Source organism: Pteronotus mesoamericanus, unplaced genomic scaffold (assembly GCF_021234165.1).
Source record: "Pteronotus mesoamericanus isolate MK-2021 breed Mesoamerican mustached bat unplaced genomic scaffold, CSHL_Meso_final contig_182, whole genome shotgun sequence".
In the NCBI taxonomy this organism is placed as follows: Eukaryota; Metazoa; Chordata; class Mammalia; order Chiroptera; family Mormoopidae; genus Pteronotus; species Pteronotus mesoamericanus.
The window spans coordinates 7,477,669-7,490,803 of record NW_026555078.1 but is presented as its reverse complement, the minus strand read 5'-3'; the positions used below and the strand labels follow the sequence as shown (position 1 = coordinate 7,490,803).

General features: G+C 40.1%; 1 protein-coding gene across 5 annotated transcripts in view; it reads left to right on the top strand.

The window, feature by feature from the left end:
* Positions 1-13,135, top strand: part of ZC3H14 (zinc finger CCCH-type containing 14) — a 44,461-nt gene that overhangs the window by 19,050 nt on the left and 12,276 nt on the right. For all 5 annotated transcript variants that reach the window (XM_054567180.1, XM_054567179.1, XM_054567178.1 and 2 more), the window contains exon 10: positions 9,217-9,291. In XM_054567180.1, coding sequence (XP_054423155.1) covers positions 9,217-9,291 — 75 coding nt within the window. The remainder of the gene's footprint in view (positions 1-9,216; positions 9,292-13,135) is intronic.

Sequence of the window (13,135 nt, the reverse complement as noted above, 5' to 3'; positions counted from 1 at the left end):
CTCAGAGCGTAAAGGAGGGCATGTCTGAAATGCTTTTGCCCTTCCCCTGAAATGTTTTCTTTCAGATGTCCACAGTTTGCTCCGAAGCCATCTCAATGAGGCCTTCCCTAGCCCGCATTCCCTAACTTGCTTTTATAAGCTATATTTTTCCCTATGGCACTTATTGCCACCTAGTATGTATTTTATATTATCATAATGTAGATATTTTTTATCCAGACTCAGTATTTTAAATGTATCATCAACATAAAATACGTTAGATTTTAATAAATACTTCGTTAGTTTTTGAGGTCCATCCGCTCCCTCCCTCCCCAGCCAGGATATAATCTCTTCGGCTGGGCGGGGGTCGGGGGGTGGGGTGTGTGTGTGTGTGTGTGTGTGTCTGTCTGTCTGTGTCTGTCTGTCTGTCTGTCTCTCTCTCTCATTTCTTTCAATCTCTGGCTGGGCAGGGGGTGGCAGGGGAGGTGGTTGGTGGGGGGCGGTGGAGGGGGGTGTGTGCGTGTGTGTGTTTCATTTCTGTCATTGAATACACGGAACAGTGTGTGGCATGGATAGGAGCTCAGTAAGTATTTGTGTCACTCCTACCTTGCATCTCACTTGCAGTATTCCCAAGGTCTGGGTTGTGGTGGCCTTTCTGCTCTGCCTCACAGTCAGTATTTGTCTCTATATTTTCAGGTTTTCCAGAAGTTGGTTGTTGAAATCTTGCCTGCTGTGATCCCCTCTTTAAACCTCATCTCTAAATCAGTGATCTTATATTTGACCATATAATTACACAAACTTTTTTAATCCTCCCTGAGGTTATGTTTATTAATTTTAGAGACAGAGGGAGGGAAAGAGAAACATTTGTGAGAAAGAAACATTGACTGGTTGCCTCGCATACATGCCCCAACTGGGGAGTGAACCTGCAGTGTAGGTATGTGCCCTGGCTGGAAGTCAGACTAGCAGCCTTTTGGTGTATGGCAAGACACTGCAACCAAATGAGCTACACAGCCAGGGCTTGCCCATACAACTTTTTGTATACTAAAATAATTTTTCTGCATGTACATTCAATACATGTATTTTATTTACATATATACACACTCTTATTAGTGTGTGTGTGAGAATATTTAAAAATAGAACTGGGAAAAGGATGGAGACAATGAATATTTCTATTGTAATAGAATTTCTGATACTTCCTACATTTTAGTGGATAATCTTAAAAACCCAGCTTGGAGTCCACTGCTGACTGTTAATGATTTGTGTCCTTTTTAAGTTCTTTACTCCATTTTTATGTACTCTCCGGAAGGAGAGGCTCTAATTGCATGTACTCAATATATTATGTTAAGCTAGAAGACCTGTGAAAGAGTCATAGTAAAGAGGAGTTTGAATATTCAGAGAAGACAAGAGAAATTCCTCCCTTTATTCTGTTCACTGTCTTTCTTAAAAGTAAGCACTGCACCTAAAACAGTTTAGTGTTTCTCTGTAGTCTTTTTGGCTTTTTTTCATATGTATTGTACTTGTGCACCTTTCCATAAAAAGTAGATTTATGTGTATATTTATATGCATGCACATGTATGTGTATGTAAAATAGGAATTACACCATGTTTATTTTGCTGACATGTTTTATTTCGCTTAACATATCACAGAAGTATAACAAGGTTGTGATTGCTTAGGTGTTAATCCAGGCTCTGCCACTTAGTAGCCAACATTGACCTTTCAGTGCTCTAGTCTCCTTAAAATACGTGAACGTCCTCTGCTCGTGGGTATTTACATTGGAATCTATGGAAGGATCTTTGCTTATTGGGCACGATGAGTGATAATAGAAAGCTTCAATTTAGCTCTTTTTAGGCACCTTGTTTTTGTGACATCTTCTGCGTTCCTGCTTTTGTCATTGAAGTTGTCCACCCTCTAGTGAGCCAACTGTTTTGCAGGTGGTGCTTGGCTTTTCTCAGTGTTTTCTGTAGATGTCATCCATTAGCTAGTACTCTTAAAACATTCTGTGTGAATCCAAGTCTTATAAATGTCGAAAATTATTTTCTGGCCAAATATTTTGAACAATTAGATTAATTTACAGATACAGTAGAGAAATAAAAATCATTTTATAAACTTAAACACTTTTTCCTCATTGATATTGTGATCAGCATCTATTCAACTGAAATCAAATGTTACAATTCTTTTCTTTTAATTATATTTTATCGTTTATGTTGTTGCAGTTGTGCCAGTTTTCCCCTTTCTCTTCCCCCTCCACCCCGCCTCCCCTCACTCCCTCAGGCAGTCCCCACACCATTGTCCATGTCCGTGTCCATGGGTTGTGCATATGTTCTTTGGCTACTCTATGCCCTGTGTTCTACTTTACGTCCCCCTGGCTATTCTGCAATTACCAACTTGTACCTCTTAATCCCATCATCATTTTCACTCATCTCCACAACCCCGTTCCCATCTAGCAACCATCAAAACATTCTTTGTATGTATGGCTCTGTTTCTGTTCTGCTTGTTTGTTTATTTTGTTTTTTAGATTCCATTGTTGATAAGTATAGATTGCCATTTTATTGCTTATATTTTTGAAGTTCTTAAAGAAGATCCTTTAACATTTCCTATAATACTAGTTTGGTGGTGATAAACTCCTTTAGCTTTTTCTTGTCTAGGGAGCTCTTTATATGTCCTTTGATCTAAATGATAGCTTTGCTGGGTAGAGTAATCTTGGTTGTAGGTCTTTCCTTCCCATCACTTTGATTATTTATTGCCAGTCCCTTCTAGCTTGAAAAGTTTCTTTTGAGAAATCAGCTGTCTTATGGGGACTCCCTTGTAGGTAAACTAACTGCTTTTCTCTTACTGCTTTTCAGAGTCTCTTTTTGTATTTAACCTTTGGCATTTTAATTATAATTTGCCTTTGTGTGGGCCTCTTTGCGTCTATCTTGTTTGGGACTCTCTGTGCTTCTTAGACTTGCATGTCTGTCTCCTTTGCCAAATTAGGGAAGTTTTCTTTATTTCTTCAAATAGGTTTCCAATTTAGTGCTCTTTTTCTTCTCATTCCAGCATCCCTGTGATGCAGATGTTGTTTGTTTGCGCTTGAAGTTGTCCCAGGGGCTCCTTACACTGTCCTCATTTTTTTTCCTTCTTGCTGTTTTGATTGGTTGTAGTTTGCTTCTTTATTATGTTCCAAATCACTGACTTGATTCTCAGCCTCATCCACTCTACAGTTGATTCCCTGTAAATTCTTCTTTATTTCCGTTAGTGTATCCTTTGTTTCTGGCTGGATCGTTTTTATGCTATTGAGGTTCTTACTAATCTCCTTGAGCATTCTTGTAACTAGTGTTTTGAACTCTGCATCTGATAGATTGCTTTTTTCCATTTTGTTTAGCTCTTTCTGGAGTTTTGTTCTCTTCTTTCATTTGGGCCGTGTTTCTTTGTTTTCTCATTTTGGCAAGCTTCCTGGGTTTGTTTTTATGTATTAGGTAGAGCTACTACATTTCCCAGGCTTGATGGAGTGAATATAATAGCTTAATGTAGTAGGTGTCCTGTAGGGTCCAGTGGCACAGCCTATCCTATTAGCCTGGCTGGGTACTCAAGGTGCATCCACCATGTGGGCTGTGTATACCCTCCTGTTGTAGTTGAGTCTTGACTGCTGTATGCACATCCAAGGTCAGCCACTGCCTGTGCTCTCTCTTGGGTCACGCAGCATAATCTACAAAATGATCTGCAGGTGGGGTAGGAGATGCCCAAGTGAGGCCAGGCTGTGAACCAAGGCTGGTTGCTGCTAGAGCTGGGCCTGGAGCAACTTACTGAGAGGCATGGGGCTCCCTGAAGCCAGAATCTGCTAGACTGAGAAAATTTAGGAAGATCTGAAGCATGGGCCAGGACAAGTCATTCATATTGAAAAGCCACTGGAAACAGGTTGGGTGGGCTCGAAAGTTGGGAGGGGCACTGCCTCAGGGAATCACCAGGGCAGGGCAAACAGTGTAGGCCAGGTTGATTGAGTCTCAGATATGAAACCTACCTGGTGACCCGGTGGCGAGAGCTCAGAAAAGGATCAATGGTGCCTGCCAGCACTTCCTCCTGGGAGAAAGCTGCCCGCCCCAGCTCTTGCCCTGATCTTCAGTTCCTCCCTGTATGTCACTGATGCCTTCCAGTTTGCCTCCCTGGTGCTAGAGCTCCAAGGGAGTAAGTCCAAGTAAGTCTTTCTGCAGGCCCTTTAAGAAATGCCATGAATTCCAGCAGTAGCTGTGTTCCACAGCGTCAGTCTCGTAGGTTTTTACAGCTGAAGTTATGGATACTTATCTTTCTGGCCCTGGAACCCTGGGCCTGGGGCGGGATTGGGACCCTTTGCTTCCAAGATACCCCTCCTGATTTTTATCCACCACACGTGGGTGTGGGACCAGCCCGTCTGCATCTCCGCCCCTCCAACTTGTCTCAGTATGGTTTCTTCTTTAATTCCATAGTTGTAGGCCTTCCATTCAGCTCAATTTCTGATGTTCTGGATGGTGGTGGTTCTACATGTTGTAATTTTGATGTGGTTCTGGGAGGAGGTGAGCTGTGTTTACCTATGCTACCATCTTGACTGGTAGTGCTACAGTTCTTTATAGGAATTATTCTTTTGGAGAGGCTCTGGGGAGTTGTGTCCCCCATCTCACATGTTCATATGTTGCACAGCTTATCTGTTGGCCTTGTGGTCACTTATATATAGAACTGGTGGATCTAATTTTTGCTTTTAGTTAATCTGACATTTATAGCTTCCTAATTATTTTCTTTAGCCTCACCCAAGGACATTTTTTCATTGCTTTTAGGGAGAGAGGGAGAGAGATAGAGAAACATGGATGAGAGAGAGACATTGATCAGTTGCCTCCCATATGCATGCCATCCGAGGCTCGAACCTACAACCTAGGTACACGCCCTGACCAGGATCGAATCCACAACCTTTCAGTGTGCAGGCTGATGCGCCAACCAACTAAGCCACACTGGCCAGGGCTACACAGCTTATCTGTTGATTGACAAGTAAAGCAAACTAAAAATGGCCTTTCCCAAACTAAAGCCATGGGAATACATTCTGTGTTCATGGGTTGGAAGATTTTAATATTTTTATATTGATGATACTCCCAAATTTAACTCAGTCTGTTAAAATTCCTGCTGGCTTTTTTGCAGAAATTGACAAACTTCCTAATATTCATATGGAAATGTAAAGGACCTTGAATAGTCAAAACTATTGAAAAATTTTAAAGTTGAAGGACTTACATTCCCCAATTTCAAAACTTGCTGTAGACCTACAGTAATCAAAACCAGTACTGGCATAAGGGTTTAATGTAGACCAATGGAATCAAATTGAGAATGCAGAAATGTACCAATATATTGATCAAATGATTTTTCAACAAGTATAGCAAGACAATTCAGTGGGGAAAGAATTGCTTTTTCAACAAATAGTGCTGGACAACTGGATATCCACATGCAAAAAAGTATGAACTTGGACTCTTGTTTTACTACATATTTAAAATTAATTCAAAATGGGTCAGTGCTTAAATGGAAGAGCTAAAATCATAGAACTCTCAGGAGAGGAAAAAGTAGGTATAAATCTACATGACCTTGGTTAGGCAGGCAGTGGTTTCTTAGATATGGCACCAAAGAACAGACAACCAAAGACACAATAGATTTTTTGGACATTATCAAAGTTTAACATTTTTGTCTTTCAAAGGATAATGTCAAGAAAATGAAAAGACAGCACACAGAATGGGAGAAAAATCACACAGTAATGATGTGGTATCAAACCAAAGGCTACTCCACATTTCCCCTATCTTTAAATTTCTACCATATCTTATCAGTGCAAGTAATACCCCATATTTTTAGAGAGGTTTGTCTGTGGTCATGTTACCCTCCCTGCCCTCTGCTAACAAAGGAAATGCTAGATACTGCCCTATGCCATTTTAAGGGAAATGAAACTTAAGATATGAACAGCATAAGTAACTGGAGCTTAAAAACTATCGTTTAATAGATGACAGGATAGAAGTATGCTCATTTCACATCATATTGTATAAAGTACTTAATGTTGTTATGTTGTTTAATGTAGGCCCAAGATCTTCAGTACTTCTTTCCATGAGGTAAATAATAGAAAATTCTTTGCATGTCACATGTTTGCTTCCAGCCAATCAGAAGCCAGGATTCTCTTTTACATAATAATAGGGCTTATTGTTTGGAGAGGAGCTGCAAGTGAGATTTACTTTAAAGTTTTGACTGCGGAAATAGACAACCCTCTCGTTTAGTTCCAGGTTTAAAAATGTTATTCACTTTTAATACTTATTAAAGTAACAGCCCTAATCAGTACTTTTACCTTTAATGAAAACACTTAATGGGCTGTGAAGGAAAAATTTTAAAAAATAGGAGGGAGAGAGAATTTTATGGAAATGTCTTCAAGAATTTCATCACCATCTTTACCTATTTTCTTGTCACCTGAGCCAGTTGATTTAGGTTCTGTAACAAGTTCCTCTTGTTCACTGAATGAGCTAGACAATATTTCCCATCTTTTAAGGAAAATATCAACTGATATCAATGAAATTAAAGAAATGAAAACAGCAATTTTGACAGTGGAAGCAAATATTTTTGATCTAAATGTTAGAGTGTCACAGAATGAAGCAAAAATATCATCTTTGGAGGTTAAAATGAATGAATATTCAGCATCAACAACTGAATGCAACAGAGAGTTCAAAGATCTTCAAGAGGAAGTAGATTTTGAATCACAGTCAAGGACTACTGATTTAAAAATAATTGGCTTCCTTAGAAACGTTGAGAAAGGTAAATTCTTGGTGTGTGATAATCGTCTAGATACTCATAGTGCTATATCTTTTCCTGTAACTTGTTCTCATGAGAGGCAGCAAGCCACAAAGCTTGAATTTTTCATGGACCTTTATTAAGACAAATTTGGGCTCTGTGTGATTTAACTTAGCCAGAACTTGGAGAAGTCCATCCTCTTTACTGGATCTCTGAAACAATATTTTGAAAAGATCTATCAGCACAGAGAGATGAAGCAAAAATTTGGAATGTGAGAAAATGATCCTTTGTATCTGTGTTGTGAAATTATTTGTTTTTAAGATTTTATTTATTTTAGAGGGAAAGGAAGGAAAAAAAGAGAGGGAGAGAAACATCAGTGAGGGAGAAACATCTGCCAGTTGCCTGTGGCAGGGGCCCTGAGCAGGGACAAACCCACAGCCCAGTCTGGACCTTTTCACTCTGTGGGGTGACACCCAGCAAATGAATCACACTCATTAGGGTGGGAAATTATTTTAAAATGTATAATTCTTTCATTGTTCATTGTTCATGTTAAAGTGACATGCTGTTTTGAATTGGAAGAGCATTTTTCCTGTAACCTAAGTACCACGTGTCAGTTTCTCAGGCCCCCCCGCAGGAATTCTGATTTGACCAAACAGTATGTCGCCTTTCATTTTCAGGCCAGCTCTTTGAGGTTTACTGTGTTTTTACCACAGTACTTTTGGAAGAAACTAATTTTTATTTTGGCACATCATTAAAGAGTAATGTGATGTAACTTATATTTTAAAAGAAAATAGCTAATAAAATTTTGAATTAAGTGTAGCTTTTAAAATTTAAAAACTCCTTTCAATGAAACTAGGTAGTTTGGCAATTGCATGTTTGCATTGAGTGAGCAAAGACTCCTTGTGAAACAGCCATTAATAGACTCCTAAGAGTTAGCATGTGAGCATCTAATTAACATTTCGGTGGGTAGAACCCTATCCATCACATCCCTTTGTAACTGTACTGTAACACTTTTAAGTCTTCAAGTGAATAATATATGCTAAGCATTGGGCGGGGAAGAGACGAAAAAGCATGATATCCTCTCATCTTTCAAAGTGCTACTATCAAACCGAAGATAGAGAACATCAGTTGTATGTCAGTACTTTGTTCTACAGTTTGACTTATAAAGAAATTATGAGCCTGTTTATAGCTAAGCATCATCCTCTGGGAAATTCAGGTGATTATTTTCATGCTTTAGTAGGACCTGGACTGCACAACAGAGTTGTACATGTTCACTGTTCTCTTTGTATCTGCACAAGCCCGTAGTCTTTTGGGAACTCTCTAACCAGATAACTCTGGAGTGTTTTGTTATGCGATTCCAGGGTCCAGTGGAGTGAGTCATAATGGTCAGAGCCCAGGTGGTGGAGGGAGATGCTGCTTCTGTTGATCTTGGCAGTTGGCGGTCACCTGTCTCCCATGGTGCAAGCTGTGGTTCTCTGCGGCGCCTCCTGTAGACTTTTCCTCTCTTTTACCTTTATCTCCAGGCTTCACCTCCGATCCAGGAAAACTGGCTTCCTGAGGGAGAACTAGGAATGTTGTACATTGCCATTTCTGGTTTAACCTTGAGTACTGGTTTTTGTGTTACGGACATTTGGTCTATAAATATTACTAAATTGGGTTGGCCAAAAAGTCTGTTGCATTTTTTTCTGTATGATGCCTCTAGTAGTGCTTAGTTGTCTTTTAACTTCATTCAAAACAATTTTGTTAGATTGTATTGTGTCAGCTCTCATATCAGTGTGCATTTTTGTAAAAATTCGTGCATTTTTGTGCAGCTATTTTAATAGTGAAGATGGAAGGAGATATGCAACATTTTTGGTGTGTTATGCTTTATTATTTGAAGAAGAGTAACAACGCAACTGAAACCCCCGCCCCCGCCCAAAAAAAGATTTGTGCAGTGTATGGAGAAGGTGCTGTGACTGATTGAATGTGTCACAAGTGGTTTGTGAAGTTTTTTTAGTACCATTGACATTTTGGCCAAATAGTTCTTTGCTGTGGGGCTGTCTTACATGTGGGAAGATGTGTAGCAGCGCCCCTGGCCTCTACCCACTGGAAGCCAATAGTGAGAGACAACTGACATAGTCAGAATATCTAAATCAGTAAAGTTATTGGTGAAAAGTAAAAATGTGTCGTTTATTTTATGGAAAAAACGTAATGGGCTTTTTGGCCAGCTTAGTATTTAAGCTCTACTGTATTTTGCCATATATAATGCGTGCCCATTATACACGGGATTATTATGCCCATGCAATGTAATCATTACACCCATGTATAATGTGCATTCTTATTTTTCTCTCAAAAATTTGGGCACAAAAAGTGCACTATACACAGCAAAATACGGTATATTTAAGACTTTTAAGAATGCAGAAAGATTATTTTGGGCTTAATTCCAGGGACATAGTCATGCTGATATTGTATTTTAAGCTTAGTTAAATTTTAAAATTTATATTCTAGGAACTCAACAGAGGCAATTGTTATCCCGGTTGCAGATTGACCCAGGAATGGTAGAAACTCTGGAGATCAGTCCAGGTTGGTAATAATCTTACATTTTCAGTGTAACCCAGCATTTTTCAGTTGCTGTTTCCATTCTTTGCACTTCATTTAATGTATCTTGTATCTCCTAGATCCTGCCCTAAGATGCTATACTTAGATCTATGAAAATATTTTAAGGGCAGGAAACACGATCTGCATTTTCTTCATGTTACATGGTGTTTGTATTTTTCACCTCATGCAAAAACTCTTTGTTGCCATTTCACCTGGGGCCCTGAAATTTGTTGGCTGCTCACTCCCTCGCTCTAGAGATGACTTGAGTCCCTACCCCTGCTCCTCCTTACCCAGCTTTGGCTATTGCCCTGAGCAGCTGCAGTTTCGCTGGCCTGCTGAACCTGGTCCTCAGAGTTACTTCACTTTAAAACCTCATTGTCAGGGACACATCTAGAAATCATCATTCTTAGAACCACTATAACTTAATTGCTGAAGTCTCTTCCCACCCCTGTGCATGCCTGCACACACACAATGGCTACATCAGGGCTGGGGTCAGTGCTTCATTTATCTGTGCCCAGTGCCCTTGCCGGGTGCATGTGTCATTCCCCGTCAGTGTCTCCTGAACATGTGATGGGAGCCATTGGATACCTGCAGTGTTAAATTCAGAAATCTTATTTCTCGGCTTCCTGCTCTTTCCCCCAGACCTGCCCTTTGTTGGAAGCTCTGGTGCCTTGACCCCTACTTTTCAGCTCCTGACTGAATTTTCTTCCCTTTGGTCAGGATTCTACAATCAACTGTATTCCATGACCCTTTGATGGCCTTTTGTCTCAGAAAGATGTGCTTGTCTGCTCTGAGGGTTACTTTCCACCAGGATGCCAGCTTTACCCAGTTGATGAGCAGTCTCTCATTGCCACACTCAATGTGGCTTCAGTCTCCACCCCTTGTCTGGCTCCTCCCTTCGACCTGTAAAAGGGTTTGGATAGTCTCCGTTCTCGGTTTTGCCCTCTCATCTCCCAGCATTCCATCCTGCTTTCTACATAAGGGTGTTTTCTTTCAGAATGTTTGGCAGCTAAGATCTGTGTATGTTGTATCTGCTTGATCAGCTCACATATTCTTTTTGTTTCCTTTAGTTTTCATTTTTATCCATGGTAAAATAGTTCTAGGAGGCTTATGAATAATTACATCCTTTGCTTTACCTTCTATAATTTTTAAAACAATTTCTGAGAGCCCTTTTATATGTGTATCCTTCCCAGCCCACCCCTTTTTTTAAAACACTTGTTTTGGTTTTATTTCATGTATGCAACACTCTTATCTTACTTATCTGAGGATAGTAAAGGTAGTTCTAGACTTTGAGGCGGAGGCGGGGGGGGTCTGTCTTTCTCCAAGCTGTTTGTTTTGATCACTGTCTTTCATGAAGGAGGTATTCCTCATGTCTGAGGACCCTTAGTTGTCTTATATGTAAGAGTGGTATTCTGGGTTCATTAGTTGTAGGGGCTTTTGACTTCACGTTTGCACATTGATCCGCAGTGAAGAGTGATTTGTCTTGCCTGTCTAGTTTAGGGGCTCCCTGATGTTAGGGTCTTTAGGCCTTTCTTTCCTCCTAGGTCAGTTTCTCTAAGAAAGATCTTTTAAGTAATGGATGGCTGGGAGCTAAGTGGGAAAGGAGACAAGGGAAAGCACCTCAACGTTAATTATTATGTAATGTTTACTCAACAGCTCCCCCCTTTCTGGTTTCAGAACAATGTCACTTTGAGCAGAGCTGGCATCCCTCGGTCCAGAGATGCTCTGTTTGTAGTTTTCAAGAGTCTAAAGCTTTACTTTCTCCAAGGGAGAAAATGGTCAAAGGTTACCAGGAAATCTAACTGCCTTTAACGATTGTAATAATATGCATTTAGTTAATACTGTGGTAGCTTAGCACCTTTCTGTCAGAGACCATGGTGCTTCCTCCTTAGGCATTCCAACAATGGTAAGTGTGAAAGCCTAGCTCCAGTTATTCCCGGCATCTTCAGTGTGGAGGTCGGGGAATAGGTGCCATAAGGATTAGAAATGCAGAAAACAGAACTTGGGAAGAACTAACTGCATCTGAAATGGTCACTGGAACACACGTCTGTTTTGCCCGACGCCCCGCAGAAGGCCCAGGGTCCCCTGTGCTGCCCATTTCTCAGCCTTTGGAGAACCTTGGGATCCACTGTGGATGGCTTCATTATTGGCTTAAGAGCCACGTTTTGAAGATTTACTGTTAGTTTTTCATTTCCAAAATATCATTGTATCTCCTTTCATAATTATTTTCTGTGACGTTTTTTAAGTTAACCCTTGATCGACATTTTAGTGGGGTTTCAGGAGGAAACAAAATGTGTGGGGTCCACCTGCCCTCTTCACGCAGATGTCTCTGTTTCATCTTTCCGTTCTCCTTGACTTGGGCTGCTAACAGTGATCTTGCAGGAGTGACCAGTGGCTCATGTGGCTGTTTTCAGTGTACACTTTTCTAAATTCTGTAGTCTGTGACATGTGAATTCTGCGTTTCCATCAATCTCTGATCCTTGGCTCCCGGGACTTTACTGTCTGTTCTTCTGCTAACTCCTTTTCATTCTTCTTTATCAACTCCTCCTTCCTCTGGTGCTCCTTAGATGTTAACTTTTCCTCATGTCTTGCCCTCAGCATTATTTTTATCTCCTGATTTCTCCCAAGAGGCAAAGTTGTAGGACTGCTTTGCTCAAGAAAGTACAGGGCAGTAAGAAGGAAGGCAGCCGCACTTGGACTAATTTCTGGATTCTGCCTTTGCTAGCATGCGACCTCAGTGAATCATTAAGGACTTTGAGTTGCAAAGTGGTCATCTGTCACATGAGCGGATCCAGTGAGAAGAGAGCATTAATGAATATGTACAATTTATTAAACATTCTTATTTCCCCTTCAGTTTTGACTCTGCTTCTCTTATTTGTCTCCTGTCCCTGCTGCTGGTCAAATCTGAATGGTCAGCTTCTTCCTAAAATATGTGAGAGCCCCACAAAACTGCAAACTAAATAAATCCGAGATTGAGATTTACCTTTTTGCCCCCTTTTGTTTTTTATTTTATTACCTTTATTGAGGCAACACTGGTTAATAAAATACAGGGTGGGGCAGAAGTAGGTTTACTATAGTGAGTATGCGAAAGTTTATTCTTGTATTATTTATTATATTATTTTCCATATGAACAACTGTAAACCTACTTTTGCCCCATCCTGTATAGACTTCAAGTGTGCAATTCTATTGGGTTGGCCTAAAAGTCCATTTAGTTTTTTCCATAAAATAAAAGAGACATTGTTCATGTCACCAATAACCGTTGATTTGGATATTTCGAGTATTTCAGCTGCTCCCACATGATAGAACATTTATTGTTCTCAATTTATTTCTCGATTTGATTGCTATCAACTTCAACTAGTCTACCTGACCATGGAGCATCGTCCAGCGAGAAATCTCCAGCACAGAATTTTGCATACCACTTTTGAGATGTTCGATCAGTCACAGCACCTTCTCCATACACTGTACAACTGTGTGCGTGTGCCTCAGTTGTGTTTTTAACCTTTCTTGAAATAATAAAGCTAACATGGTGAAAATGTTGCACATTTTCTTTCATCTTCAACAGTAAAATGGCTACACAAAAATTCAATTTTGATGAGTTTTTTTAAATGCACACTGATATGACAGCTGTCACAATACAGTCTAACGAAATTGTTTCAAATGAAGTTAAAGACAGCTAAGCAACTAGAACCATCTTATGGAAAAAATTGAACTTTTGGGTCAGCCTGGTATATAATACCTGTATATTGCACTGTGTGTTCACCACCCAATGTTAAGTCTCATTTGTCCCTATATATCTGACCCCATTTACCTTCTTCTACCTATCCCCCCA